At 30.9% G+C, this 26,490-nt stretch overlaps 2 protein-coding genes across 2 annotated transcripts; both read right to left on the reverse strand.

Moving 5' to 3' along the window:
- Nucleotides 1-4,864: 4,864 nt before the first annotated feature.
- On the reverse strand, nt 4,865-9,826 carry LOC120092651 (uncharacterized). The gene is made up of 11 exons (XM_090308377.1): nt 9,726-9,826; nt 8,398-8,521; nt 7,274-7,336; nt 7,098-7,157; nt 6,829-6,990; nt 6,227-6,300; nt 6,031-6,124; nt 5,771-5,907; nt 5,596-5,676; nt 5,409-5,514; nt 4,865-5,039 (listed from the first exon to the last, which is right to left on the reverse strand). The coding sequence occupies exons 1-11, from the start codon at nt 9,824-9,826 to the stop codon at nt 4,971-4,973; spliced, it is 1,071 nt and encodes a 356-aa protein (XP_090164503.1). The 3' UTR covers nt 4,865-4,970.
- A 2,903-nt stretch (nt 9,827-12,729) lies between these two features.
- LOC120067536 (uncharacterized) lies at nt 12,730-19,538 on the reverse strand. Its single transcript, XM_090308378.1, has 12 exons — nt 19,500-19,538; nt 17,819-17,920; nt 17,679-17,738; nt 17,302-17,374; nt 17,056-17,203; nt 14,835-14,961; nt 14,541-14,718; nt 14,363-14,391; nt 14,055-14,206; nt 13,325-13,427; nt 13,044-13,139; nt 12,730-12,888 (listed from the first exon to the last, which is right to left on the reverse strand). The coding sequence occupies exons 1-12, from the start codon at nt 19,536-19,538 to the stop codon at nt 12,730-12,732; spliced, it is 1,266 nt and encodes a 421-aa protein (XP_090164504.1).
- Nucleotides 19,539-26,490: the final 6,952 nt, after the last annotated feature.

Below are 26,490 nucleotides of genomic sequence, written 5' to 3' on the forward strand. Positions count from 1 at the left end.
AAATAAATAACAAATAAGTAAAACCTTTGTTCGGGGCCCCTAAAATAATGAAGAAAAAAAATAATTTAAACCAATAAAATTTTAACCAACATTGAGTTTCAAATCAAAACTTTCAAATAGCTTAGAAACGTAAACTGAGCGGAAGCGATTTACATATCCCATATGGCACGATCATAGGTCCCTCTCGTCACCCATCGGTCTGTTCCTATCATTACTTGAAAAACATAAATTAAGAAAGGTTGAATATAAAATACTCAGTAAGTGATCCCATTATCGAGATTAGGCTATGCATCCACGAGCAAAGAAAGATAGCCCGTGGTTCATACAGCTACATCGATTTTTGATGATGAAAGGAAAACTAAAAGACTACTATCTTGCCTTGAAACGCATATCTAGCGGCCCGTAGGCACACCGTCAAACATGATAATAACATGAACGTGAACCCGTCGACCCACGCATGTCTAGCGGTCCGTAAGCACACCGTCAAACTTGATAATAACATGAACGTGAACCTGTCGGTTCATGCATGTCTAGCAGCCCGTAGCCACACCGTTAAACATAATAATAACATGCATCAAGGCGAGACAATAAACCGCTCTACTGGTCTATTCATGCATCACATACATAATATCAGTACTGATTAAATTTTTTAACATGCTCATAATATTTGTAACTGCTATGCAACTAGCAAAACATAATGACAAACAAAATGATGCTCCAGAGTTCACCAAGTAACTTATAGGTCTAATCTAGGTCATCTGGCATGAAGGCACCGGTAATAGTATCACTTGCCTCAACTTGGTAAAAAATGCAAAACAAAATCTCCTTAGAACTTCTTGAGCACACTTGAATCAACCTAAAGTTGTGGCTTGATCTACGAAAAATTCCAAAACTTGATTCAATTAGCCAATCTGATCAAGAATTAAATCCAAAATCAATAACTTAATTTTCCACTATTACTCTCAATCCAAAAGAACAACCAAGCAACAACTTACCCAAAACTAACCGATCTTTACCAATTTTTTGCAAAACGAAGATGGTCTCTAGATTGATGATTAATGCCTCAAAACTTCCAAATCTTGAATCTAAGTTTCACACCAAAGAGAGGTTACTAATTTAACTCAAAATTAGATGAGTGAATTTTACCTCCCAAATTATAAGGAAAATAAGTCTTACCCAAGGTTTTTCTCAAGAATCTGGCAAAGATCGGGTAATGGTGGCTGATGGCGCATTGGCTCATGGCTACCATAGATAGGCAGCGGGTGTTTCTGTCGGACGACATAAATTTTTTAAGATTGCGACTAGTAGTGAGGGTCTTGCATGAGGAGGGTTTGTGAGAGTGAGAGAGAAAGGGAATTTCTAGTTTTACAGATTTTATTCCGCAGCAATTACGAATAAACCATAGCCTCAAACAACAATCCAACTGTTCAAAATGAAACTCCATATGTCTCGAAATAGTTCAAACTCTAGAAATCGACAATTTTGTGGAAGCTATCGCTGAAAAACCGAATTGCTTTCTCCCCAATTTTTGACATCTTTTCACTCTTATTTGATTTCGAAAAAAAAATCTCAATTCTTTTATTTTCTTTTCAAATTTTGAAAAGATAAATAAAATATTTTATCACAATATCTCCAAAAGCTCCAAAGATTCTATTAAATTTATAAATCAATTAACTTTTCAAATTTTCTTAATTTAAGCTTCAAAAACCAAAATTAAAAGGCATAAAATCCATCAATTTGATACAAATTAAATCTTTCTAAATATTTAAATCAGTTAAACCACATGAAATTAATTATCTCTTTTATTTTTTTTATAAGTTGGCCCTAAAATCCAAAATCAAAGGGAAACAAAATTCAATATTTTCAAGATAATCAATTCGAATATCTAATGAATTAAATTCAATTAATCAATAAATTTTTTTCAATTATTTCAATTTAATCTCAATTTTCCAAATGAAAGGGAAATTTAAACTCGATAATTTTAGATAATTAACTTAAATTTTTCCTAAAATTCGGGATGTTACATCGATGTTCCAATCCCTATGAAACGACCCTTTGAATGGGTAGTCGCCTAAAAATAATACACAGGCGAAATATAGGAATCTCACGGTGCAACATAATGGAGGAGATCGTAGGATATGTTGACACATTTCCTTCTTTCACTTACTATAAACAACTTCCACTATTCAGTTTGCTATTGATCCATGCAAACACTTTTTGAATGGAGCGGATGCCTAAAAACGACACGAAGTCGAGCATGAATCTCACGATGTGAACTCTTAGGGACGTGAGGGCTAAAAACTATTGTTCTCCAGCTGAAGTATTGTAGATAGTTTAGGTATATTTTTACTTAGGTATATTCCGACTAATTAAATACAACCTAAGTCTAGTTGTTTATCCAATTATAAATTTTACTGGATTTAACATATGATGTCTAAGTGATAAACCTTTTAAAACCTCACATCGCTCACGCATGCTCATAAAACTGGGTTAACCAAACTCAAGAATTGACTCGATCCCCATATAGCAGGTGTTCCTTAAACCGTCAACTTAAATACCTCTAGCCTTAAATAGGATCTTGTCGGGTGAATTTATATCCGATGTTTTACAAGATAACAAACTATTTCAACTATTAAAACAAGTTTGATATTAGTCAAACCTATGTGAACATGTAATTAGCTTTGTTATAGATTTTAAATGTCTAATTCATTTTATATCACTTACAACTTAGACATAATCCATAATATACAACATACATTTCATAATTTAATATAACAACTTATCTCAAATCTCATGAAATCTAGACATGCATATTATAAATTATAACACTTATAACATACTTTCAATGCATGCAACATGCTTATCCTATGGTGGTATTTTAAATCTACATTGCATACTTTATGCACAAACAAGATTTAATTTAACTAAAACATACATTCATAATGCATATAATTAATTAAACACACGCCAGTGGACCGGTTTTGGTATCCAAGGCTATTAAACAACTAAACTTTTACAATAATAATTCAACAACAGCTCCGAACCGCTCCCGAACCTTCGAACCTGCCCGAAGGAGTTGAAAAAGGGTTGAACCGGACCTCCAAGGCTTTAAAACAGGCTCAACCGAATCGAAAATGGTTGAATCAGATCGAATCGATCCAGTTGAACTACTACTCCTCCCGTGCGCATTTCTGGGCTTGCTGAAGAACAGTGTCACAGCGCTGTTGAAGGAGCACCATGGTGTTTCTTGACAAAAGCAGCTTCTAGCTGCTTTTCCTACTGCGCCTTGCTCAAATTTCTTCCGATTATAGCCTAGTTTTAACTCTAATGACTCTAAAAAAATTACAGACTCTTCTTCACACATGAAAACTCATACAGAAGCGGGCAATTACAACTGTAAAACCTAAATTGAAGCTCAAACTAGATGCGAAAACTGCAATATATCCACTTCAGCCACCATAACATTCATCACATGAATTAACACCCACCAAGCAAAAATTAATGCAAATTGAGTGCTTAAAACATGTTTTGATATCAATTGACAAAGATAAAAACATACATATAGAAGTAATTAGGATTCTAAGCACTCTAACTACATTAATTTTAGGAATTAAGCATGCAAGTTCATAACAAGAAATTAGGGTTTCAAAAATACAACTTTTGTAGAAATTCCAAATTGGTGCAATCTTTTGAACAGTTCTGATCACGAATAGTTCGTGGACCACCACTAGAGTCTTCCTCGCTATTCTACAGCCTTAGAACGGATCGTGAGATCCAATTTGTGATTAATTTATAGGGAGTTAGGAGTTTCGAAGAGTTCTGGTGTCAAACTTTGAGATGATAATTAGGCTTCAGGAAATCGAAATTGCATGAAAAAAATTCTCTCCAAAATTTCTTCTATTAATAGAAGAATTACATGCAAAATGAATCAACATCAAGATGACACCTAATTATGCATGCAATTAGTTGGATTAGGTGTTAGGGTTAGTGGAAAAAGTGGGAAAATCCCAACTAACCCTAAATTCTTTTATTTTTTGATTTTCTAAAGCCAAATTAAAAAGAATTTTAATTTTAAATAAAATTAATTAAAATAATTTCTTTTAAATAAAATTAATTTCTTTAAAAAATTAAATAAAGTTAATTCTAATAATTAATTCTAAATAAAATTAATTTTAAATAATTAATAAAATTAATTTAATTAATAAAATTAATTTAATATCAAATATTAAATTAATAACCAACACCATTCCGAACATGAATCCCTATTCACATGTACAATGTTTAAATCATATTTAAATATTTTCACCTCTTCAATTTGTTTAATTCAATAATTAAACTATAAACGATTATGCAAATTATATTGCATATATTTTAACGTTTATACCCTATAAATTAAATTCTAAATTTTTCTGGTAAATTTTTTCTAAATATTTATAAAACCATATAAATTAAATTCTAAATTTTTTCAAACTAAAAAACTAAATTTGTAATTTAACCTAATAATTATATGGTCTTAAATTCCCAACTCAATATCTATGAACTAGCAATTATAGTTCACGAGATATTTTTTGGTAATAATTATCTAGTCTTAAATTCTCAACTCAATATCTATTAAATAGAAATTAATGAGTAATTGACTCCCTTTAAAATTACCTCAAAATAATCCAAATAAAATTATTATCGTCCAAAAATCATGAGAAAATAGTAAAAAAATATAGACGGGAAGAAGAAAAATCACTCTCATATTCAATAAAAATTTCTATTCGTATTTGATTTCAACATTTCTCTCCAAAATATATATTAGTTCCTGCATTTAAAGAAGTCTTATATGCGTATGAAAAGATACAAGTTAGAAGTTTGCCTCTAAAATTTATTGTGTGGATGAGGATGAGTGGTAAAAATATATAATTCTCCAATGGAAAGGTTTATAATGTGTAAAAGAAAAGAAATTGCAGAAGTAAAAAGTGTCATTATGCTGAAGGTATTCCTTGATATGGATTGTTGAATGTTGCAACATTACCCGGCCTTGTAAACACAATCTGCAATAAAACATCAGAATCATAGTGCTAGCTTTAGAGTTTTAATATATAATCGGATAGATTTTAATGTTATTGTCTTTTAGAGTTTTAATATATAATCGGATAGATTTTAATGTTATTGTCTATCCGTGATAGATAATGATAGATACTGATAGACATCTACCAGTATTATATTTATAAATAAGTTACTCATTTTCTCCCACAAACTAAATCAATAAATTGCATACTTCAACAAAATAAATAATTGGGTATAATTTTCTTTTCTTTTCTTTTCTTTTTTTCCTTCTTATTTTAAGTATTAATCTAATATATCCAATTCTTTGTACTATGTTTATAAAATAATTGTTTTGAGGGAAAGAAGAATAATACCTGATAATCTCCAACAGTGCGAGATTTAAAACCAGCAGCACAATAATCAAAATAGTATTCCCAAGTTCGTATGAAACTTTCGTCAAAACCAAGTTCAAGTATCTTGATGGAACAAAATAAAAAAAAAACTCAAATGCCTTTCAATTTAAACCAATCCATGCTCTATAACATGGCTTCATATCTATACCTCTTATTCAGTAGAAAATTCTTTTTCCAACACATCAATGTCTGATAGTAATGGATACCAATATTTTCCAAGTGTTCCACACTGCAAAATAAGACATTTCACTAAGTATTTTTATTTTTTATAGGGGAATTACCATTAATCTTCTAACAAATTAATCATATTCATCAACACTTACCAAAATCTGGATGCTCTAACCATGGCAGTTGTTACCCTACTTAACGATGGAAGACATCCTCCTGGAAATATATATTCCCTCATAAAATCTGAACTTAGTCGATGCTCATCGTAACGGTCATCCGGTATCGATATAAACTAATAAGAACCAGAAATTTTAATTAGAGCTTTATTAAATCATCGATCATTGGGATCGTAATTATAAATATCGAGCTTTATCTACTTTATTAGGCTTGGATTAGCATTCAAAATTTTTCTAACCTGTACAACGAGAATACCATTCTCTACTAATGCTGATTCACATGAACAAAAAAAATCTTCCATAAATTCATGTCCAACAGATTCCAGCATCCCACTGAATATGATAAACAAAGAACAAAAAGAATTAATATTAAACTGGCTAGTTTAATGTCATAAACTTTGCTTAATAGATGACTTCTCGTTTAATTCAACTCACCATGATATAATTCTATGATATTTGTTAGTACTTGGCAATTGTCGATAGTCACAAAGATAAAACTCGATGTGATCCTGAAACCAATAATCATATATTTGACCGAAATGAAGGGTTAATTAGAGTCATATATTGTCTATAAATTAAATACACTTTTTTTTTTTTTGTTGAATTTTGTTGACTTAAGCTTACTATGCTATCTCTAATTCAAATTTTTTTTGTATTCTCTAATTTGGGAGTAGAAAAAAATGTATGAATAGTCAAAAGTTTTAAGAAAGTGCCATTGTAATTGGGGTCGAAAGAGAAAATTATTCTGTATGATTAAGAAAAAGGGGTATTAAAGAAAGCTTGTCTTTATATTCTTCTCGATGTCTATTTTTTTCTTTTCATTTATCTTTATTTTATTTTAACGAAGATTTAGGGATTTCTTTTACATAAAAAATTTCCTATACATACATACAAACATATTATACGACTCTTTTCTTAAGCTTTTATATTGAGTTTATGTATGGTTTCTTTTGGTGAGGCAACACAAATAATTTTGACAATATATTTGAAAATTAATGGTTGTAGAGAGGGAGGGAGGTCGATTATATAATTTATACCTGAAGACTAAGATCTCTGACTTTCTTCTCAGCATATTTTAATTGTTCTTCAGATAAAGTAATGGCAGTATAATGACATCCAGTTTTTTTGACAACTTCAATAGCAAGGCTTCCCCAGCCACACCCTATTTCTAGGACATGATGGTTCTTATTAATTCTTGCCTAGAAATTAATAATATAAAAAGAAAAAAAAGTACAAGAACTTAGTGAGAAAATGAAAGAATTATGGTAATTGGAAATTAATATATTTTTGTAGCTTAAATAATTACCTTTTCTATAAGATGATAAATTTTTCTAAGTTGTGCAACCCTCAAATCTTCATCTTCACCCTATTAAATAAATTAAATAAATATAGTAAAGAAAACAACAAATAGTAAAAAAATGGTCCTTTTAATACCCATTATGAAATGTTTAAATATAATATAGTATTGATTAGTGTACAAACCTTAAAGATAGCGCATGAGTATGTCATTGTATCATCCAAGAATAGAGAAAAGAGTTCATTGCTCTAAACACAATGACCAATTCAAATCCTTATGTCAGCCAAAGGAAGAAAAATAATGTGAAATAACAACATTTAAATAGGTTTGGTTTTTTTTAATAATTTCCATAAGCTAGCCTAGTGAATACATAATAGCTTTAATAAATAGAAAATACCAAAAGAAAAGAGAGAAGGAAAGCAATCAACTAAAAAACTCGTATGTATATTTTTTAAATTTAGTCTTTATTGTTCAAAATTTTCAATTTACTTGCTTAGTGAAAAATTAGTTGTTGATATACTAAAATAACATATATATTAAGGGTGCGTTTGGCGTGCAAAAGTGAGTTGAATTGAATTGATAATAATTATCTATGTTTGAGGTGCAAAGAGTTGAGAGTTAATAATAATTACTTGTATTTCACGTGCAGAATTGAGTCGATTTGGTTTATAAAGTTTGTGTTTGGAGTGTAGAGATCCAGTCTTAATCTAATAAGGTGTGCATAATTTATGAGTTTATTTATTTATTTGTTTGTTTTTGTTTTTGTTTTTGTTTTTGCTTAACTTTTTGTTCCACCATTCATCTACACACTTTCCTACACTTTTAACACTCATTTATAATTGAATTAAATAAATATAAGAATATTTTACAATTTTCTACATGTAACTATTGACACATGATGTAGACAAAATACTATTAGATATATAATCAACAATCTTAAAACATACTTTAACGATCGTGGAACATATGAGTTGAACATGGACAAAAAAAAAATAAGGTTGCCATTAGTGGTCTATTTACATATTCACATAAAAAAAGACACGATCAACAATGGGTCGATTTAATGCCAAACAAAAATATATATTATTCATTAAAATAATTAAATTAGTCAGTCCTACCAAATAGACAAAAACAATGCCTCTTCCTATACTATGGTTAAGAAATAATCGGTATTTTAGACATCTATGACAAGTAGTTTTATAAGAATGATCGATCATTCTCAAACAATCCGTCAAATTACTATAAAAAAAAACGATTATTAAATATTATATTAAAACATAAAAGATTAAATGGAAACTTTTTGTAATACCAGATCATAATGACGAGAGATGTTCCTTCGAGCCTGAGTAAGAGTGTTTTGTCTTAAAGTATGTTGAAAGAAATACTTTGCATATGAAATACTAGCTGTGAATAATGGAGGTGTCCACCATCCCCTGAAAAATTAATTTAATATGTTTCGTGGGTTTAATAAAAATGTGGGTAAATTAAACAAAAAAAAATCATTTTTTTATAGAAAGATATTGTAATTAAACCTCAAACCACGGATACATTGAGTACACCCTATACATGTATCATAAATCTTTACTGAATGTAACATTGGATCTATAATTTTTTTTTAAGACTATAAATTTTCGATCGAGTAAATTTGTAAATGAATTATATATTTAGATACCAGATGAGTCAATAATTTATCAAAATTTTTATAATCAATCTACCTACTTTCAGATTAACTCATGCGATAGGGCCAAGATACTTTGATTTTTTACGTTTTCGCAAACATGATCATGGATTACGTATCATACAGATAATTTTACTTGATAAATATCATAATTTATCTGAGAAATAAATACTACTTATTCAACAAATTCGATTAATTGATACGAGTTGATAGTATGAATACTATGTCAGTTGAGCTATATTCTTGTTGGAGAAAAAAAAAAAAATTCTAAACTCTCTTAAAAATTGCAATTAATAATTCAGTAGAATTATATTAGAATTTTGATTGGAACCTAGAATTTCTAATAAAGGTGGTCCAAAGAGTCATAGGATCTCAATTTTTGTTGAAAATATTCTGACGAATTTTTATTCTAGGAATAGTTTTGAAATATTTATAAAAATATAAAAGTATTTTTTTGAAATAAATAAAGTTCAAAAGTTCTTAGCCTATAAAGGCTAATGGAGATGGTTGGTTATATATATACCTTTTCTTGTTTACTTTTGCGATGGAAGAGTTTGCATCTCTATTGGCTATGAGAATCTGCACAAAGATGAAATTAGTATTAAGAGTATATTTAGAATACATTTTTAAGTATTTATTTTAAAAATAAATTATTTAAAAAAAATTGAAGTGTTTAACAACCACTCAAAACAAGTTTTAAAGTATATTTTACACTACAAGAAAAACGGGAATTCCCGACGCCGTTTTAAGGCGTCAGGAGTTAGGTCGTCAGGAGAGACGGTCTCTCCCGGCAAAGTAAAGGATCATCGGGCCGGGAACTCTCGATGTATTAAAGCGGCGTCGAGAGTTCCCAGAGAACTCCTGACGGTCTCCCGGGCGGCGTCGGGAAAGGGGTCTGGCTTTCTCTCGTGCACCGAAAGAATCTTTTCTTTAAACAAAAACCCTAATCGATTTTTTGCCGCCCCATTTTCCTTCTTCTCCCTTCACGCCCCTGCTCCTCTTCACGCCTGCCCTTCCCCTTTCGCGCCGTCATCCGCCGTCCGCCGTCGCCCTCCTTCATTGCTTGCAAATTTGTTGTTTATTTTCAAGCTTTCATCAAAGTTCATGCACATCCATTTCATTTATTTTCTCTTATTTTGTATCTTAATTTAAGCCATTGTTTTTAATTTCTAGCATGTTGGTAATGTTGGTAATGTTGGTAATGTTTAATTTTTAGCATGTTACTAATGTTGCTAATTAATGTTGCTAATGTTTAATTTCTAGCATGTTGGTAATCTAATGTGAATTATGAATTATGGATTGTTGATGTTACTTTTAATTCTTAAGGTTATGGATTACTTAATTTAGAAAAAAATATTGTACTTAACGCATTTAATATTTTAAAAAAGTTTAAAGAATCTACTAGACATAAAATTAAATTTTGTGTCTAATAGAAAATTGAACTTTAAAATTTGTGTCCAATAGGCTTGTAAATTTTAGAAGATGTTAAATAGATGAAAGGCCTATATTAGACACAAAATTGAAAGCTTGGAGACGTACTAAATAAAACATTGAAAGCTGTTAAGACAATTTAAGCGGTCTAGGGACCTACGTGTTTATTTTGCCTTAAGAAATGAAAATTATGGAACTCAATGTTTAATAATACTTTGTACTTTGTCCTCTAATCCAGGTTATTGTTTTGGATTACAAGTTGGTCAGAAAATATTTATTTTTAAGGATGAATAAAGAATGGATTAAACTAAAGAATAAGTTATCAGTGGAGTATAGAGAAGAAGTATCACAGTTTTTAGATATGGCAAGGTTTCATGTAAATGATTCCGGACGAATAAGATGTCCATGCCAGAATTGTATGAATTCAATTTGGGAAAAGATAGATATCGTGGAACAGCATCTATTAACATATGAAATATCTCCCTCATATTGTGAATGGGTATATCATAGAGAGCCAGTAAACTTATCTAGAAGTCATACAAGTCATTCAATAGAGGATGTTGAAGTAGATAGTATAGAGAGTAATGCTGTCGAAAAAAATGAGATGTTGAATCTTATAAACGATTTACAAGTTCCAATTGAAAATGAAAATGCAAATGAAGGAAGGATTGAGAATGAAATGTCTTTTAATGGTCAAGAAAGAGATACCATGAACTTATTCGAGGATTTAATGACCGAAGCACGTAATTATTATACCCTGGGTGTTCGCAATTTTCGTCCTTAAACTTTTTAGTGAAGTTGATGCATATCAAAGTTCTGAACAACTGGAGTAACAAATCGTTTGACATGTTGCTGGAATTGTTAAAAGCAGCGTTTCCAGCTGGCACCTCTATACCTACTTCCTTTTATGAAGCCAAGCGAAAATTGCGTGATTTAGGCCTAGGTTATGAGTCTATTCATGCGTGCAAATATGATTGTATATTGTATTGGAAACAGTTTGCAGATTTGCAACAATGCCCTGTTTGTGGTGAGTCTCGGTACAAAGTTAATAATGGCAAGGGTAAAAAAATACCACATAAGGTATTGCGTCATTTCCATTGATACCGAGAATAAAACGATTGTTTGCATAAAAAAAAGGTACTTCTGACATGAGATGGCATAAAGATAAGCGAGTTGAAACGTATGATGTATTACGACATCCAGCTGATGCAGAGGGGTGGAAACATTTTGATCGTGAATTCCCTCATTTCGCTTTAGATCCTCGAAATGTTCGTTTGGGATTAGCTTCAGATGGCTTCAATCCATTTGAAAATATGAGCACTTCTTATAGTATGTGGCCTGTGGTGATAATTCCTTATAATTTTCCCCCTTGGAAATGCATGAAGGAAACAAACTTCTTCATGTCTTTGCTCATACTTGGTCCAAAATCTCCTGGAAAGGAAATTGATGTTTACTTGCAACCGTTGATTGAAGAGCTGAAAGAGTTGTGGACAATTGGTGTGCGAACTTATGATTCTGTTGTTGGTGAGTTTTTCAACTATATGCTAACTTATTATGGACGATTAATGACTTCCCTGCGTACGGTGACTTATCTGAGTGGAGTACAAAAGGTTATCAAGCATGTCCAATATGAAAAGAAGATAACTCATCCTTCAGGATAAGAGGGAAAATATCATTTATGGGACATCGATGTTATCTTCCGGAGAATCATAGTTGGCGTCGAAGTAGACAACATGATGGAAAAATTGAATGTAGTCCTCCACCAATCGTAATGAATGGAGAAGAGATATTACAACAAATAAATACGCTAAACTTTTCTGTGCTTAGCAAACATCCATCGAAGCAAGACAAAAAAAGAAAGCGAATTCTAAAATGGACTAAAAAAAGTATTTTTTTTCCAACTTTTATATTGGTCCAGACTATTGTTACGACATAAATTTGATGTAATGCATATTGAAAAAAACATATGCGACAATTTGGTGGGCACATTGTTAAATATTGAAAAAAACAGATGTTATTTTCATTTTACTTCTTTTATGTATTTCTGAATATAATGGACAAGTGTTCTAGATGTTGTTCTCATTTTACTTTTTTTATGTATTTCTGAATATAATGGACAAGTGTTCTAGAGCTGGGACAACGTTTGGATATTGTAATTTTTTACTTGTTATAAAAAATGGACTTCATTTTCTTTTATGTGAATCTTTATTTGGTATAATATATTTCAAGGAATTTCAGATCAAATTTTAAAAAATTACAAACGATATATTAAATTTTATCCATATAGAAAATTGAATTGTTTATCAATATATGATCCCTTGATGCGGCGTCGGGAGTTAGGGGGGAACTCCGGACGCCTATGTGGCATCGAGAGTTAGAGGGAACTCCGGACGCCGTTTTCAGGCGTCGGGAGTTAGGGGGAACTCTAGACGCGGTGTAGCCCGTTGGGAGTTCCAAGAACTCCCGACGCCGTATACTAAGCGTCCAGAGTTCCCCCTAACTCCCGATGCCACATAGGTGTCCGAGTTCCCACTAACACCCGACGCCATTCAAAAGTTCTCCGGGAGATCCTTTCCCGACGGATTTCTCCCGACCAAACTCCCGACGACCTTTTATGAATCGGGAGATCCTCTCCCGATGAATTTTCCACACTCTCTCGATGATATATGGCGCCGGGAGAAGCCAGAATTCCTGTAGTGTTAAATAGTTTTGATCAATAGTGTTTAAATAAAAATGAGTTTTTTTAAAACGCTTTTTTCTTAAGAGAACGCAAACAGGCTCTAAATTTATATAGATTTATACTAGGAGTAATATTATTATTTAATTAGGGACTAAGAAAAAATCACCAGAACAAGATTAAGAAGACCTCCATCCTTGTCAACAAAAGAAAAATCTCTATTAATATATGCATCTGCGAGGCCTATATCAGCCCGTGTCATAATCTGTATACCAAAAGAAAATTCTCATTAAAGGTGGGAAGTTATTAACTATATTTTAAATTAAATAATATAAATTGAGGAATAATATCAACATCATTTATATATCATATTTTCATTCCTACTTTTATCAAATTAAACTAATTCAAATATATTTAAATATACATCAAACTGAAATTGGAATTTCATACCTTCCAATAAAATTGGGGGTTGTGGACTTTTAAAACAACATTTGGAAGGAATTTGTTATCCATTCCTTTAAATGTAAATATTGTACCACCTTCCTCCATTATACTGTATTATTATATAATAATTAAGCAAAGTTAGTTCTTGTCAACAAGAGGACAACACTATTGTAATTAATTCTCTTATTAAAGAACTAACAAACAAATTAAAATTGAAAAATTTTTAGGAATATAAAAAATGTCCAATTATTTACAAAAATAATAAAAAAAAAACACTTATAGACACTAGTGATAGAATTGTATCAGTTTCTATCACTATAATATCAATGATTAATTTTATCAGGTTTTATCACTGATAGATACTGATAGACTTCTATAAATCTCTATTTATAGACTTGTATCAATTTCTATGACTTGTATCAATTTCTATCACTGATAGATATTGATAGACTTCTATCGGCGTTTATTAGTGATAGACTCGTATTAGTTTCTGTCACTGATAGTATCAAGGATAGACTTTTATCAGTTTTTATCGCTAATAGACAATGATACACATCTATCCGTCTCTATAAAAAAAGATTAAATTTTGCTATTCTTGTGTAAATAATTTACCTTATTTTTCTACTTTTGAAAATCTCCCATTAAAATATTTTTTTCAACGATATTATTAGACGAATAATATTTAAGTGCATAAAAAAATATATGATTATTGCATGATATCATATATTAAACTTACCTTAATGATCCGATGGATATATATCGTGCAAAAAATCTAGTGACTAGATAACGGGCTCCAATTTCTACGAGAGAAAGTACCATATGATTTGGATTTTGAGTCAAAAGAGTACAACTTTTTCCTAATATTTTTTGTGCTACCATGGTGCTAGCCTGCAAATATAATGTTTATGTTACATTACATTACAAAACTTAATTTAAATATTACATAAAAAAAATTATCACATGACACCATGTGATTAGATTACTGGTCAGACTAGACTAGCAACCAATAATTATTGTTTGGCCATAAAATTCATCGTTCATTACCTTTAACTCATCTTCATGGGAGCCACGACCTAAAGAAAAAGCATAACCATCATTTCTAGAATAAGACTTCAAAGGATTTGAAGGTATGACATACATGTATATATAATTAATAATGATAATAATGAAGAAAATGAAGATGAAGATGAAGATGAATGAATTTTGAAGCAAAAAATCTCACCTAAATATGCTCCACAAAACCAAATTTGTCTCTTCCCTTGAATGCTATCAAGCTCATTTAAGGCTTTTGATGCACTAAGAGATGGAATTGGATGGCCAATTGAGGACTTATACAAGACATGTTTGGGCTCTTGGTCTGGATTAATGGTTACAAAAAAAGGACTCCTTTGTCCAAGATTCTAGGTTAATCCCAAAAGCAAATAAAAATTAGGATAAATTTAGAGAGAATAATATCTGTGATATATTAGGTTGATGTATCAAAGATTTTCAAAGTGGAACTTCGAGAGATAATAACCTGAAGTACATTGAACCAATATGTCAAACACGCTTTATTATTTATATTATTTCCAAGAAAGTTCCATGCACTCCATGCATCTAGGTTTTCAGGCATGAAATTTGTGTCATGATGAAGGAAAATATCACTGCCAATATAGAGAAAAAAAAAATTGTTAACCTATAGAGAAGAAAAAGAAAAAGAGCAAGAAAATAAGAAGTCAAGATGACCAAAAGATTCATATTTCATTACCATTTTTGGTATCCATATTAAAGACTAAAATTTGGTCAAAATCCTTGAAGCATGTTTTTAAAATTAGTAAGGCCTCGTTTATTTCACAGGTTTTTCTATAAATTTTGGATAGACATTTAATATCTTTATTTGTTTTACATAATTTTACTTTTTTAAAACTCAGAATATTATTATCTAGTGAACTTTTAAAACCCATCTAACATGGATTTTTTAATATCCTACAAAAATGTGGATTTTTATGTCTGGGAGATGATATAGCTTAATTAATTAATAATTTAATATCAAGTTTCATTACTATTAATTTTAATTATTAAATATAAATATATTATTTAGACTTAATAAATTTCAACTAATATCTTTACCATTAATATTTTATGCTATCTTAACTATTTAATAAATTATTATTGTTAATTATCAATATTCTAATTAATTTATTTTCTAATTTAATAAATTTTAATAATTATGTTTAATTAAAAAGTATTTATTTAGTTTTTATTTTATTGATTAAATAATTAATTAACACAACAATAGATTAATTAATGTTAAATTTAATTCAACTCTTGTATTTAATTAAATAATTATTTACTCTTAGTTACTATATACAAATTATTGAATGAAACAAAAATATTTAATTTCCGAACAATAATTATCTTGTACATCCAAATGCAGACATTAATTATAACACATTTAAAACTCAGACATTCAAATCCCAAATATTTAATATATATACCCATGAAATAACATCTGCAATCCAAATGGCTTCTAAAGGACGTGTTTGGATTGCCTAAAAAGAAAAAAAATATTAAAAGAACCTATTTTTATTTAAACCATTTTTATAAAAACTATTTAAAATGTACTTTGAAAGTTTTCTAAAAGTTATTTTGAGTGGTTGTCATACATTTTAATTTTTTTCAAAATGACTTATTTTCAAAATTAAACACGTCAAAAGTTAAACTAAACATATCTTAAAACTCAACTTTTAATGATATGAAAATCACATTTAAGAAAGTAAAAATAATCAACTTTAAATTGACTTCTAAATAATTGAAGTTATTTGTAAATTCGATAAAAGTCATTGTAACCATTTTAAAATTACTTTTCAAACATGACAGCAGCAATTATGATAATTTTTTTTTCTATCATTTCAATATGGAAATAATGTGGGAAGTAGCTAGGACAAGCACTATCCTCTAAAGAAACTTACACATAATACTAATTAGATAAACATGGTTCTATCTCATAGTCAATTGGATTTGGATGTATTTTGTTTAACTTTTCAAGTGTTTAATTTTAAAAATAAGTCATTTTGAAGAAAATTTAAGTGTTTGACAACCATTCAAAAAAGATATTGAAATAATTTAAAGTGTATTTTAAACGATTTTTAATAAAAGAGTTTAAATCAAAATGACTCTTTTGAAAAAAAAAAAAAAAAATCTAGAAAATTCAAACAGACCCTTAGAGACTAAACACAATGGTATTAAAATGAGCAACATTTTTAGGACTAGTAATTAAATGAATGCAACATTTCTAATAGCAAAATCTATCAGTGATAAACTTTATTGTCGATAGACTCCTCTTAGTAATATAGTCTATCAACGATAGATTCCGAGAGTTGGATTTAAATTTTGTTATATGTACATATTCTTTTCATTGTTATATTTGAAACTATTCCTACCTAGTATGGTATAAAGACTCGGCCACCAAAAAAAAAAAAAATTATCTTAACTTGTTTTACCCTCTTTAGCTCTATCCATAAAAGTGTACCAAAAGTGACACCATCTTGAACGGATATGTTCGAGATTTCACATTAAAGAATTGGAAAGAGTTTATGATCTTTATAATATACGTGAGTTACTCCTCTCATCGCCAATTAGTTTTAAGATGGGAACAAATGATGTGTAATATAGGATTAGAGTCCATGAAATCCAAACTAATGTTGAATAAAAAACAAATTAATTAGGATCCAAAGAATTAGAGATAGAAAATGTACCTATAAACGTATTGGAAAGCTCCAAGTACTCTTGCTTCTTCGGGTGTTGCTTGATTTCCTAATATTCTTAAAGCATCAGGGGCATCAGTTGCTATCACACATTGATCAAATATTTCTTCAAAATGGAGTCCGTAGCTTACAATGCATCCTGATAAAACGTTATATTAAATGTTTAATTTTTTTTCTATAATGTTAATTACAAGTTATTAAAACTCATTGAATCAATGCAATTTTAATTACTCACACCTTCTTTGGTAGTTGAGATGGAATTAATTTTAGAGCAAGTTCTTATTTGACATCCTTCACTCTCAAGCGTTTTCTGTAACTGACGTTTTAAACATCAATAATTGTATAATTAATAGGGAATATCAAAAAATACATAAACATTTTATAAGGGTTCGAACTCAACATCAATCACCAATTTATTGAAAGTTTTTTCCCCTTTTTTGACAATACATGTACGGTTGTAGAGAAATCGAACATCTAACTTTGAAATCGATAAATAAACTTCACGTCAGGATGACTATGCTCATTTTGGAGATTGACCGAAAAACTTAAGTTAATGGATTAAATGAAAATTTCAATATTAATATCAATCCTCTAACAATGATTTCAAGGATCACCTTCTTCAGATAAGAATCTGAACTCCATTTGACAGTAAGCCATTGTGGATGACCAAAAAACTATAAAGGAAAATAAGCAAATTATGAAAGAAATAATATTTAAAATCTCAGATATGGAAAAAAAGTGATGTGAAAAACACCTGAAGCAGATAATGATCCTGAAGATATGAAAAAACAGAGACAGCTGAAAAGTTGAAAACTTTTTCGATGGGGATCGACCAAATGGAACCACACATTGGAAACTGCAGAAATATAATCCCATTAAATCATCCCATCAATCTTAAAAGCTTAAAATGTTGAGTATCGATAAATTTAATTATATAAATAATATACCATTTTCCTCTCACTCGTAGATTTATTAATTGAAAATTTTTAGAGAAGAAATGATATTAGAGATGTTCTAAACAGAATATTTCTTATTCTAATACCATATTAAATCACTACTAAACTCAAGATGTCGAGTAAAAATCATCATTATCCAAAGAATTAAAATAATAAGGAGAAAAGAAAATGGTAAGGGAAAATCTCACAAGGTAAGCAGTTTGGAATACTTCAGAATAGTCCCTTGACTTGAGAAATTGTCCCAACGTTTCATTTTGATCCATTTCTGGATTATTTTTCATAGCTTCAAGATAACTGTATACCAAAAAGAACCACGAATATTGGTTATTTAGTTAGTTTAAAATGTCTACTTCTTCTTCCTTTTTTTATTTTTAATATTCGTTAGTTTAAAATACTCGTTAGAGATACATTGGGACAATGTATCGTTTTATGTTGGGAGTGGTGGTTTTATATGCATGTCTAAAAAATCCTTGAACACCTGAGCTCGGACTTTGTGGTTGAGCTACTGAGATGATTTTTATGATGTATGTATTGTGATAATAACTTTCAATGATAGGTTTTAGATAACTTCCTATTTGCTCTGTTTATGATTCACAAAATTTATGCATGATTTTGGGCCAAATTTATTTATTTTTATTCCCTTGCATATTTTGAGCACATAGCAGTCTTATTTGTGGATTTGAATTCTTAGGATTGGGTTATTTGGTTAATATGCTTGTTGTCACCTCGAATGGTCTAGGTGATAGTTTTTAAGTAATTTAAGTTCATCTTAGTAATGCATGCTTAGGTTTTTGCCAAACTTTAATTTTGGAAAGTAAAAGCCTGTTATATGCTAAATAAAAGGCAAGCATGTTGTAGAGTAAGAGTAAGTTTGTATGATATTTTTGGAGGTTACTCCTCTTTCTTAGGGGTGTGATTAATAGGAGTGGCTAAGCGCACACACACGCATAGGGGATAAAGAGTTAGTTTTAAATTTCTTCATTTAGCGCACGCATTTGAATGACCCTATCTTTGTGAAGAGTTTGTTATCTTTAGCCTTGAGATTCGAGTCACTCATTTTCATCACATGATTCATGTCTAGATTTTGTTTTAGCTTGCTCGGGAGGAGCAAGAATTAAGTTCGGGGTGTTTGATACCTCTCAAAAAGAGTTATAATTCCTAGCTTAATTTAGGCTCATTAATGAATTTTTAATGTTAATTATCCTATTCTGTAGGTATTGAGCTTTGAAGAGGTAAAACTAAGCATTTGGAGAAAAACGGTGTTAATTTGAAGCAATTTGGAGGTGTTTTGAGCATCCAAACATCAAAAGAGGAGAAATTACCAGAATGCCTCTAATCGGAGCATCGCAACCCTCGCTCAACGCTCTAACAAAACACTGTAAGGCAGTAAGCTCGTATACAGGGCAGCGTCGTAATGCTACTTTAGCGTTGCAACACTGCGTAGATTAACAGAACTCTAACGCATCTGTGCATGCGCACCTGTGGAAAGCTAGCATCAAAGTAATGTTGCAACGCCATTACAACACTTGAGGGCTAGATCACAAGAGCATTGCAATGCTCCTACTAGTATTGCAACGTTGTGCCTATTGTATAAAAGTATTCTTTCGGAATTAGGTAAAATAGGAGGATGCAAAATTTGATGGAGGTCGAGGAGTGGCTGCTAGTTCTTCCTCCTCCTTTATCTTTTTTGTATATTTAGGTTATATTTTTATTTTCTTTTGGATTGTAAACGATGGATTGAATATTCCTCTTCAATTTATCTATGGATAACTCGAGGTAACGATTTTCTATCTAGTTTTTGGAGTTTTAATTCTTTGTTAATTTCTTGAGAATTATGTGTTCTTGAATAAATTATATGTTGAACTTGTGTCTTCTTCGAATCCATTATAATTTCTAAAAGCATGATTGTGAGGTTGATTGTTCATGCATAATCGTACATGGCTAATCGATTTTTAGTTAGTCATGTTCTTACCTGACTGTCTAGCTAAAAATCAATTAAGTAGCATGAATTAATTGTGAATTTGATGGCTATTCCTAGGATGCATGAATTTCTAGGTTCGAAGATAAAATTGATTAATTGAACATGACTTTCCTGACAATTAATTAACACAATTGAATCCTAAATTATAATGCATGTGTTTTTAGTTCTATATGGCCGCTATCGAACCTAGTAGAATTTAGAAGCATGCAGATTAGTTACGATATGACCTTTTCGACCTTAATTAATAATTAGGACGCTTTCTCGATTAGATTCTTGCTAGTTGTCCGCCTTTGTAGAGGTTAGTTAGATCACATCGAGCAAGTAGTTGTGCATACATGAATCAGTTGCATGTTCAAGTTTTAGAAATCAATGATAGAAATTGTATTGAATGATTCTAGAATCTAGATAGATCAATCCTAATTTACATTTATCCCATGCATTTTAATTTCTTGCATATTTCCATTTTATCCACAACGAAAATCCCATTTTTACAACTTTTCATAGTCAAAATTTGCTTAAGAGAAGATTAAATTTTGGGATCTTTGTAGTTCGAATCCGTACTTGTCGCTTATGCTACTTGTTAGTATAAGAAGTAGGTTTCGATGATTTACAAATATTTTGTTTTTGTTTTGGTTTGGAGTCGAATTAACGACATCGATTTCTGAGTTGCGAACAGTGGGATTTTGCAGATTTTGTGGTTTGCTTTTTTCTTTCCTTGCAAAGATGATTTATTCTTTCCTTAAAGATCTCCTCAAAGTTACCCATATATATATTTTGTATTGTTCAACTTTTCGGTTGGCTATGTTGAATATTTTGAGCCATTAGTTTATGTTTATACCGAAAACATAAGTGTGTCAATCCATGAGATTTTGTAGCTTTTGACATTGTCGATTATTCTTAATCTTATTGACACGTTTTACTGTATTTTGAGAAGGAATTCTCATACTTGGGGGGCTTAATTTTTTTTCCAAGTGAAGTGGCCTTCATTTGAAGGTGGAAAGATAGTTCTTTGTGAGAGAGAGTCTTACACTTAATGGATAGTTTAAAGTTCATTAAGGGGAGTCTCACACTTAGGGGAAACCTAAAAGATCATTCACTAATATTTTCACACTTAGGAAAAGTCTAAGTTTCATTGAGAGGGTCTCATACTTAATTAGGGGAGCCTAAGTGATCATTCAGGAGGATAAACTATTTGTGTGTCGGTATAATTACCATTTATTTATAGATAAACACAAAATTGTAATTTTTTGACTTTATAGAAGAAATTATCTTTCCTTGGCATACTACCTCCCAGATGTAGATGATATTGCACCAAACTAAGTTACCAAACTATGTGTTTTATTCGTGCTTTAAGATGTTCTTGGAATTACTGTAACATTGTGCATAACAAATTTTGTTGTGTGTTAGTAACATTTATTTCAATTGGTAGCAAAACAGGTTGCCTACTTTTGGTGATTCGATCTGTATTCCTTCAAATGGAATGAATCATAGTAGGTGGATCTACCATGTGTCCCCCAGCACTAGATGGAACAAACTATGTTTACTGGAAAGCCCGTATGATTTGTAACATCTTGAATTTTTCAGATAATTTTTATTAAATTATCTTAAAATATTTGGGCATTATTTTGGATAAATTGGGTCTAAAAATTTAATTTGGAGGCAATATAGTTAATTTAAAATATATTTTTAAGGAATTGGAATTTTAATTGAATTTAAGAAAAAAATGGATTAATTTTCTTGGGGAAAATTGTGGATTTAATTTTCTAGGGAAAAATATATATATAAAAATGGAACAGAATTAGGATTTTGGAAATTGAAAGAAAATTGAAATTTAGGAGAGAAAAAGAAATTAGAATTTAAGGGAGAAATGAAAGATTTATATATACATATATTGTCGCTGTCGTTGTTCATGAACGCCACGCCACTGGATCTCCCGCCAGTCACCGCCTACAATTGCTTTAGCCGCGTCAGCATTTCGACTGTCGTGCTGCTAGGACCCACAACCAGCCGACCACCGCAACGCCACCTCACCTCCTTTCGTCCAAACATCATCGACCGGCGCTGTCGGCCACACCTCTATTTTCTTCGTTAGAGTTGTGTTTTCGGGTAAGATTTCAATTATTTTGGATGTTTGAGGGTTTCTTGTGATTCGTCCCGAATACGCACTATATTTTGGCCTAGCATATGATTTACCTTTGTTTGGAGGTCGATTTGGAGTTTTTGGAAGGGATTGAGAGGTTGTCCACCGGTGTCAAGGTGCGTTTTTTTTTTTTTTTTTGCGATTTTTTTTGTTGGATTTTTAGATTGAAAATTGAGGTAGTTTTGGATCAAACAACTATTGGATAAGTAATGTTGGTAATTTTGGAATGATTAAATGTTTGGAATTGGGCTTAAAGATTAAAATTGATTTCTGATTGGTATTTTAGTATCTAATTCTAAATTTGTGGAAAGCTAGAAAGGAGAATGATTTGCTTGAATAAATTTTTTGGCTTGACTTCTAGGTAAGTGATTTTCTACTGAAACTTCCTTGAGTTGGGCACTCAAATTAGATGATAATGTTGTGAAAACATTAACTAAATGGTACCATAAAAACATGTAATTGACGGATGGAGTGATTTACTAAGCTATGTAATTTTCAAAAGCATTATGAGTATGTGGAAAGCCATGGACTAGGGCTTTACGTTTTAGTCTCATTGACTGTTGTGTGCATTCTAATTAAGCTAATGGGTGGTTGTTAACTCACCTATCGGACTATGTACATCTTATGTCAGTGAACCTTCGGGTTCACCACTTATGATCGTTTCAATGTCCTTCTGGGATCACCACTATTGCTATGATTTATGTTCCTACGGGATCACATTTATGTCTGAATTGATGTTCTTACAGAACCACTACCTATGTCATGTCATGCTATGCTATGTTATATACATTATGCCAATGTTAAGTCGGGTTTAACAAATCACCCACATGGCCCTAGTAAGAGGTCACTCACTGAGAATTTTTATACTCAGCCTTTCTTATTTTATATTTTCCAAGTAAGAACAAAAACATAATAGCGAGTGACGAGAGGGACCTGTAATCGTGCTATATGGGACAAGAGATAGACTGCTTCCTTTCAGTTTATATTTTCAAGTTATTTAAATGTTTCAATTTAGAACTTGATGTCAGATTATAGATCTTATCTTTTTTAATGTTGATTTTTCTTAGTGTTTTTAGGGGTCCTGGACAAAGTTTTTTGCTTATTTATTAATTTTATAGTTTATTTTTGCAAAACTATCTTTATTATTTAATGAATTTTATTTTTCCCCAATGTTTAAAATGTTTGGGTTTTAAATGTGTATTTATGAGTAACGACCCTTGGCAGAGTACTCGAAAGATCAGGTTTTGTTACATGACTACCTTCCTTAAATCCGTTGATAGAAAATCTTAGAAAGTAGTGGTTATTGGTTGGCCTCATCTAGATGTCACTAACCAAAATAGTGTTAAGGTACTTAGCTAAGCCTAAAGTCAAATAGACTGAACTTGAGGACAAAGCATCTATAAGAAATTTGAATGCCCTTAATGTTATCTTCAATGTTATTGCCAAAAATATCTTTCTTCTGAATAACACATTTGTTTCTACCAAGAAAGCTTGAGGCATTTTGGTTGTTGCTCATGAAGGAACCTCTAAAGTCAAGATGTCTAGATTTTAGTTGTTGACCACGAAGTTTACAAATTTGAAAATGCTTGAAGATGAAACAATTAACGAATTTAATGTCTGTTTACTTGATTGCTAATAAATCTTTTGTCTTGGGTGAGAAGATGTCAAAAGAGAACCTGGTTAAAAAAGTTCTCAAATCTTCCAAAAAAAAAAGTATGATATGGAAGTGACGACTATTGAAGAAGCTCAGGACATTGCAACAAAGAAGATTAATGAATTATTTGAGTCGTTGCTTAAGTTTGAGATGACTTGATGGAAAATCTGACAAAAGAAACAAAAGGGTTCCCCTTCAATTGTCTGTAAATGTTCAGTTTGAAGATAATCATAGAGAGTTTGAAGAAACTATTGTAGACTCAACCTCCTTACTAACCAAACAATTCAGTGAAGTTCTAAAGTGTTTTGAAATAGATATGGAAACCATGTGCCTCGGATGTTAAAGAAAATGGAGGCACATCCATGAAACTTTATGGATCTCAGAATCATAAGAAGGATGTTGACAACTCCAGCATCAGTGGTCAGAATAATGACAGTTTTTTTTTTTTTTTTTTCTTTTGTAGGAAATGTGAAGATTTTGATCACTATCAGTGTAAATGTGCCAATTTTCTTAAACAACAAAATAAAAGTTATGTTTTAACTTTATCTGATGAAGAATCTGAAGATAAAAGTGAATACGAAGAAGATGTCAGAGCTCTTGTCAACAACTTTACTGAGAAATTAATTTGTACTAAAGTAAAAAATAAAAAAAAATAAAAATTGAAGTGGCAGTAGTGCAAAAGAAGATATGCCTGAATCAATTGACAAGTCTTAGCATATGTTATATAAAAAATGGCTTGAAGAGATAAAATTCTAAGATGTTCAGAAAAAAAGAATTGAGACTTTTCTTGCTGAAAATCAAACTCATGACCATTGTCTCTGAGCTTAAATGGGAGTTGAACACGGCTAAGAGTGAAATTGAATCTGTGCATAAATCTGTAAAGATGTTGAACTTAAGAATGAATGATCTTGATATGATTTTGTCTCAAGGTAAGAATTTAGTGATCTAACAAGTCTTGGATACTCCGGAACGATAAAAGAGTTGATCAACCTATTTATAAGAGAAAAGAAAACATTACAGTTGGGTGTGGTTAAAATCAGATGTTAGAACTTTTGTCCTCAACATCTGCATAGGCATCATGTCAGAAGTCTGTAAAACATGCCAAGAGGATGTCTGTTTGTTATCACTATGGTAAAAAAAAAGCTCACTCTAGATCTTATTATTTTAAATTGCATGGTGTTTATAATCTTAATCATCTTTTACTAATGTTAAAAAAGGCTATGTTCAAAAGCCTTTAACCCTTAAGTTGAAAAACGAGTGGTACTTACATCTGTTTGATCCTTCACAAAAGATTATTGGTCATTTGATAGTGGAAGTTCCAAACACATGACTAGAGAAAAAGAATTACATCAATGATCTCAATTTGTGGCATTTGACCAAGTGTCTTTTGGTGATGGCACAATTGGAAAGATCATTGGGAAAAAATTGCATATATGATCTCCCACCACTTGAAGTTGATTGCTTGTTGAAGGGCTTACTTCTAATCTTATCAACATAACTTAATTGTATGACTAGGGTTTGGATGTTAGCTTCTCTAAAGACAAATGTCTTGTCATAGATAATGTCAAAGCTCTCATTGCGACAGATACGTGATCTTCTAATAATTATTATTTTTGGATTCCTAATATTGTTAATCATGTTCGTAACATCCCTAAGCACAATGAAGTCGTGCTTTTACATAAGAGACTTGGTCAAGTTAATCTTTGTTGAATCAAGGAAGTTGTTTCAGAAGAAGCTCTATTGGGGATACCACATCTTTTGTCTAAAGATGGAGTTTGTGTGGTGATTGTCAGCAAATTGAAGATGCTCACAAGAAACTTTCTCAACTTACCACTTATCGTGTTCTCAAATTTCTCCATGTTGACCTACTGGATCCTATGATGATTAAAATTCTTGGAGGGAACAAATATAAGTCCATGTGTGTGTTAATGATCTCTCTCAATATACTTGGGATCCGCCTGTTAGGAACAAGTCAAGTACTTTTACAGTTTGCAAAAGGCAAAGATAGAAAGTTGTTCCAATAAGGAGTGATCATGAAAAAGAATTTTCAGAATTACTATTTGATGATTTATTCTTTTATTAAAGATCTCAAAGTTACCCATGTACATATTGTGTTTTGTTTAATTTTAAGGTTGGCCATTTTGAAGATTTTGAATCGTTGTCTTGTGTATGTGTCGAAAACACAAGCATGTCAATCCATGAGATTGTGAACCTTTTGCCATTATCGATCTTTAGTGATTCTCTAAATCTAATTGCTTCGTTCTACTATATTTTGAGAAGGGATTCTCATACTTAGGGAGAGCCTAAGTTTTTTCAACTGAAGAAGTCTTCATTTGAAGGTGGAAGATAAAATTTCTTGGTGAGAGAGAGACACTTAGGGAGAGTGTAAATGATCATTCATGAGGTTAAGCTATTTGTGTGTAATTGCCATTTGTTTACAGATAAGTACAACATTGTAATCGTTTGACTTTCTATCAGTGAAATTATCTTTCTTCAGTACATTGCCCCCTGACGTAGGTGGTATTGCACCGAATTGGATTACCAAACTCTATGTTCTATTCATGCTTTATTCTACTGTGTTTATCTCTGATGTTATTGGAATTGTTATAATATGGTGCATAACAAGTTTTGTTGTATGTTAGATAACCTTTGTTTTAAATTTAATTATAATTAATTTTATTTTTAAAGTTAATTA

The sequence above is a fragment of the Benincasa hispida genome, chromosome 12 (genome assembly GCF_027475165.1).
Source record: "Benincasa hispida cultivar pf3 chromosome 12, pf3_genome.v1.1, whole genome shotgun sequence".
NCBI classification, from domain to species: domain Eukaryota; kingdom Viridiplantae; phylum Streptophyta; class Magnoliopsida; order Cucurbitales; family Cucurbitaceae; genus Benincasa; species Benincasa hispida.

What these genes read in the sequence shown, in the direction of transcription:
- LOC120092651 (XM_090308377.1), bottom strand. Translation starts at nt 9,826, where the DNA reads ATGAAGGAGGGCGACGGCGGACGGCGGATGACGGCGCGAAAGGGGAAG. An exon ending in TCTCTCGTCATTATGATCTG is followed by an intron (nt 7,337 to 8,397) that starts GTATTACAAAAA and finishes CATTGTGTTTAG; the next exon opens with AGCAATGAACTCTTTTCTCT. An exon ending in TATCATAGAATTATATCATG is followed by an intron (nt 6,125 to 6,226) that starts GTGAGTTGAATT and finishes TATCATATTCAG; the next exon opens with TGGGATGCTGGAATCTGTTG.
- LOC120067536 (XM_090308378.1), bottom strand. Translation starts at nt 19,538, where the DNA reads ATGGCGTTGCAACATTACTTTGATGCTAGCTTTCCACAG. An exon ending in ATTGGTTCAATGTACTTCAG is followed by an intron (nt 14,719 to 14,834) that starts GTTATTATCTCT and finishes GGATTAACCTAG; the next exon opens with AATCTTGGACAAAGGAGTCC. An exon ending in CCCATGAAGATGAGTTAAAG is followed by an intron (nt 14,207 to 14,362) that starts GTAATGAACGAT and finishes TTATATTTGCAG; the next exon opens with GCTAGCACCATGGTAGCACA.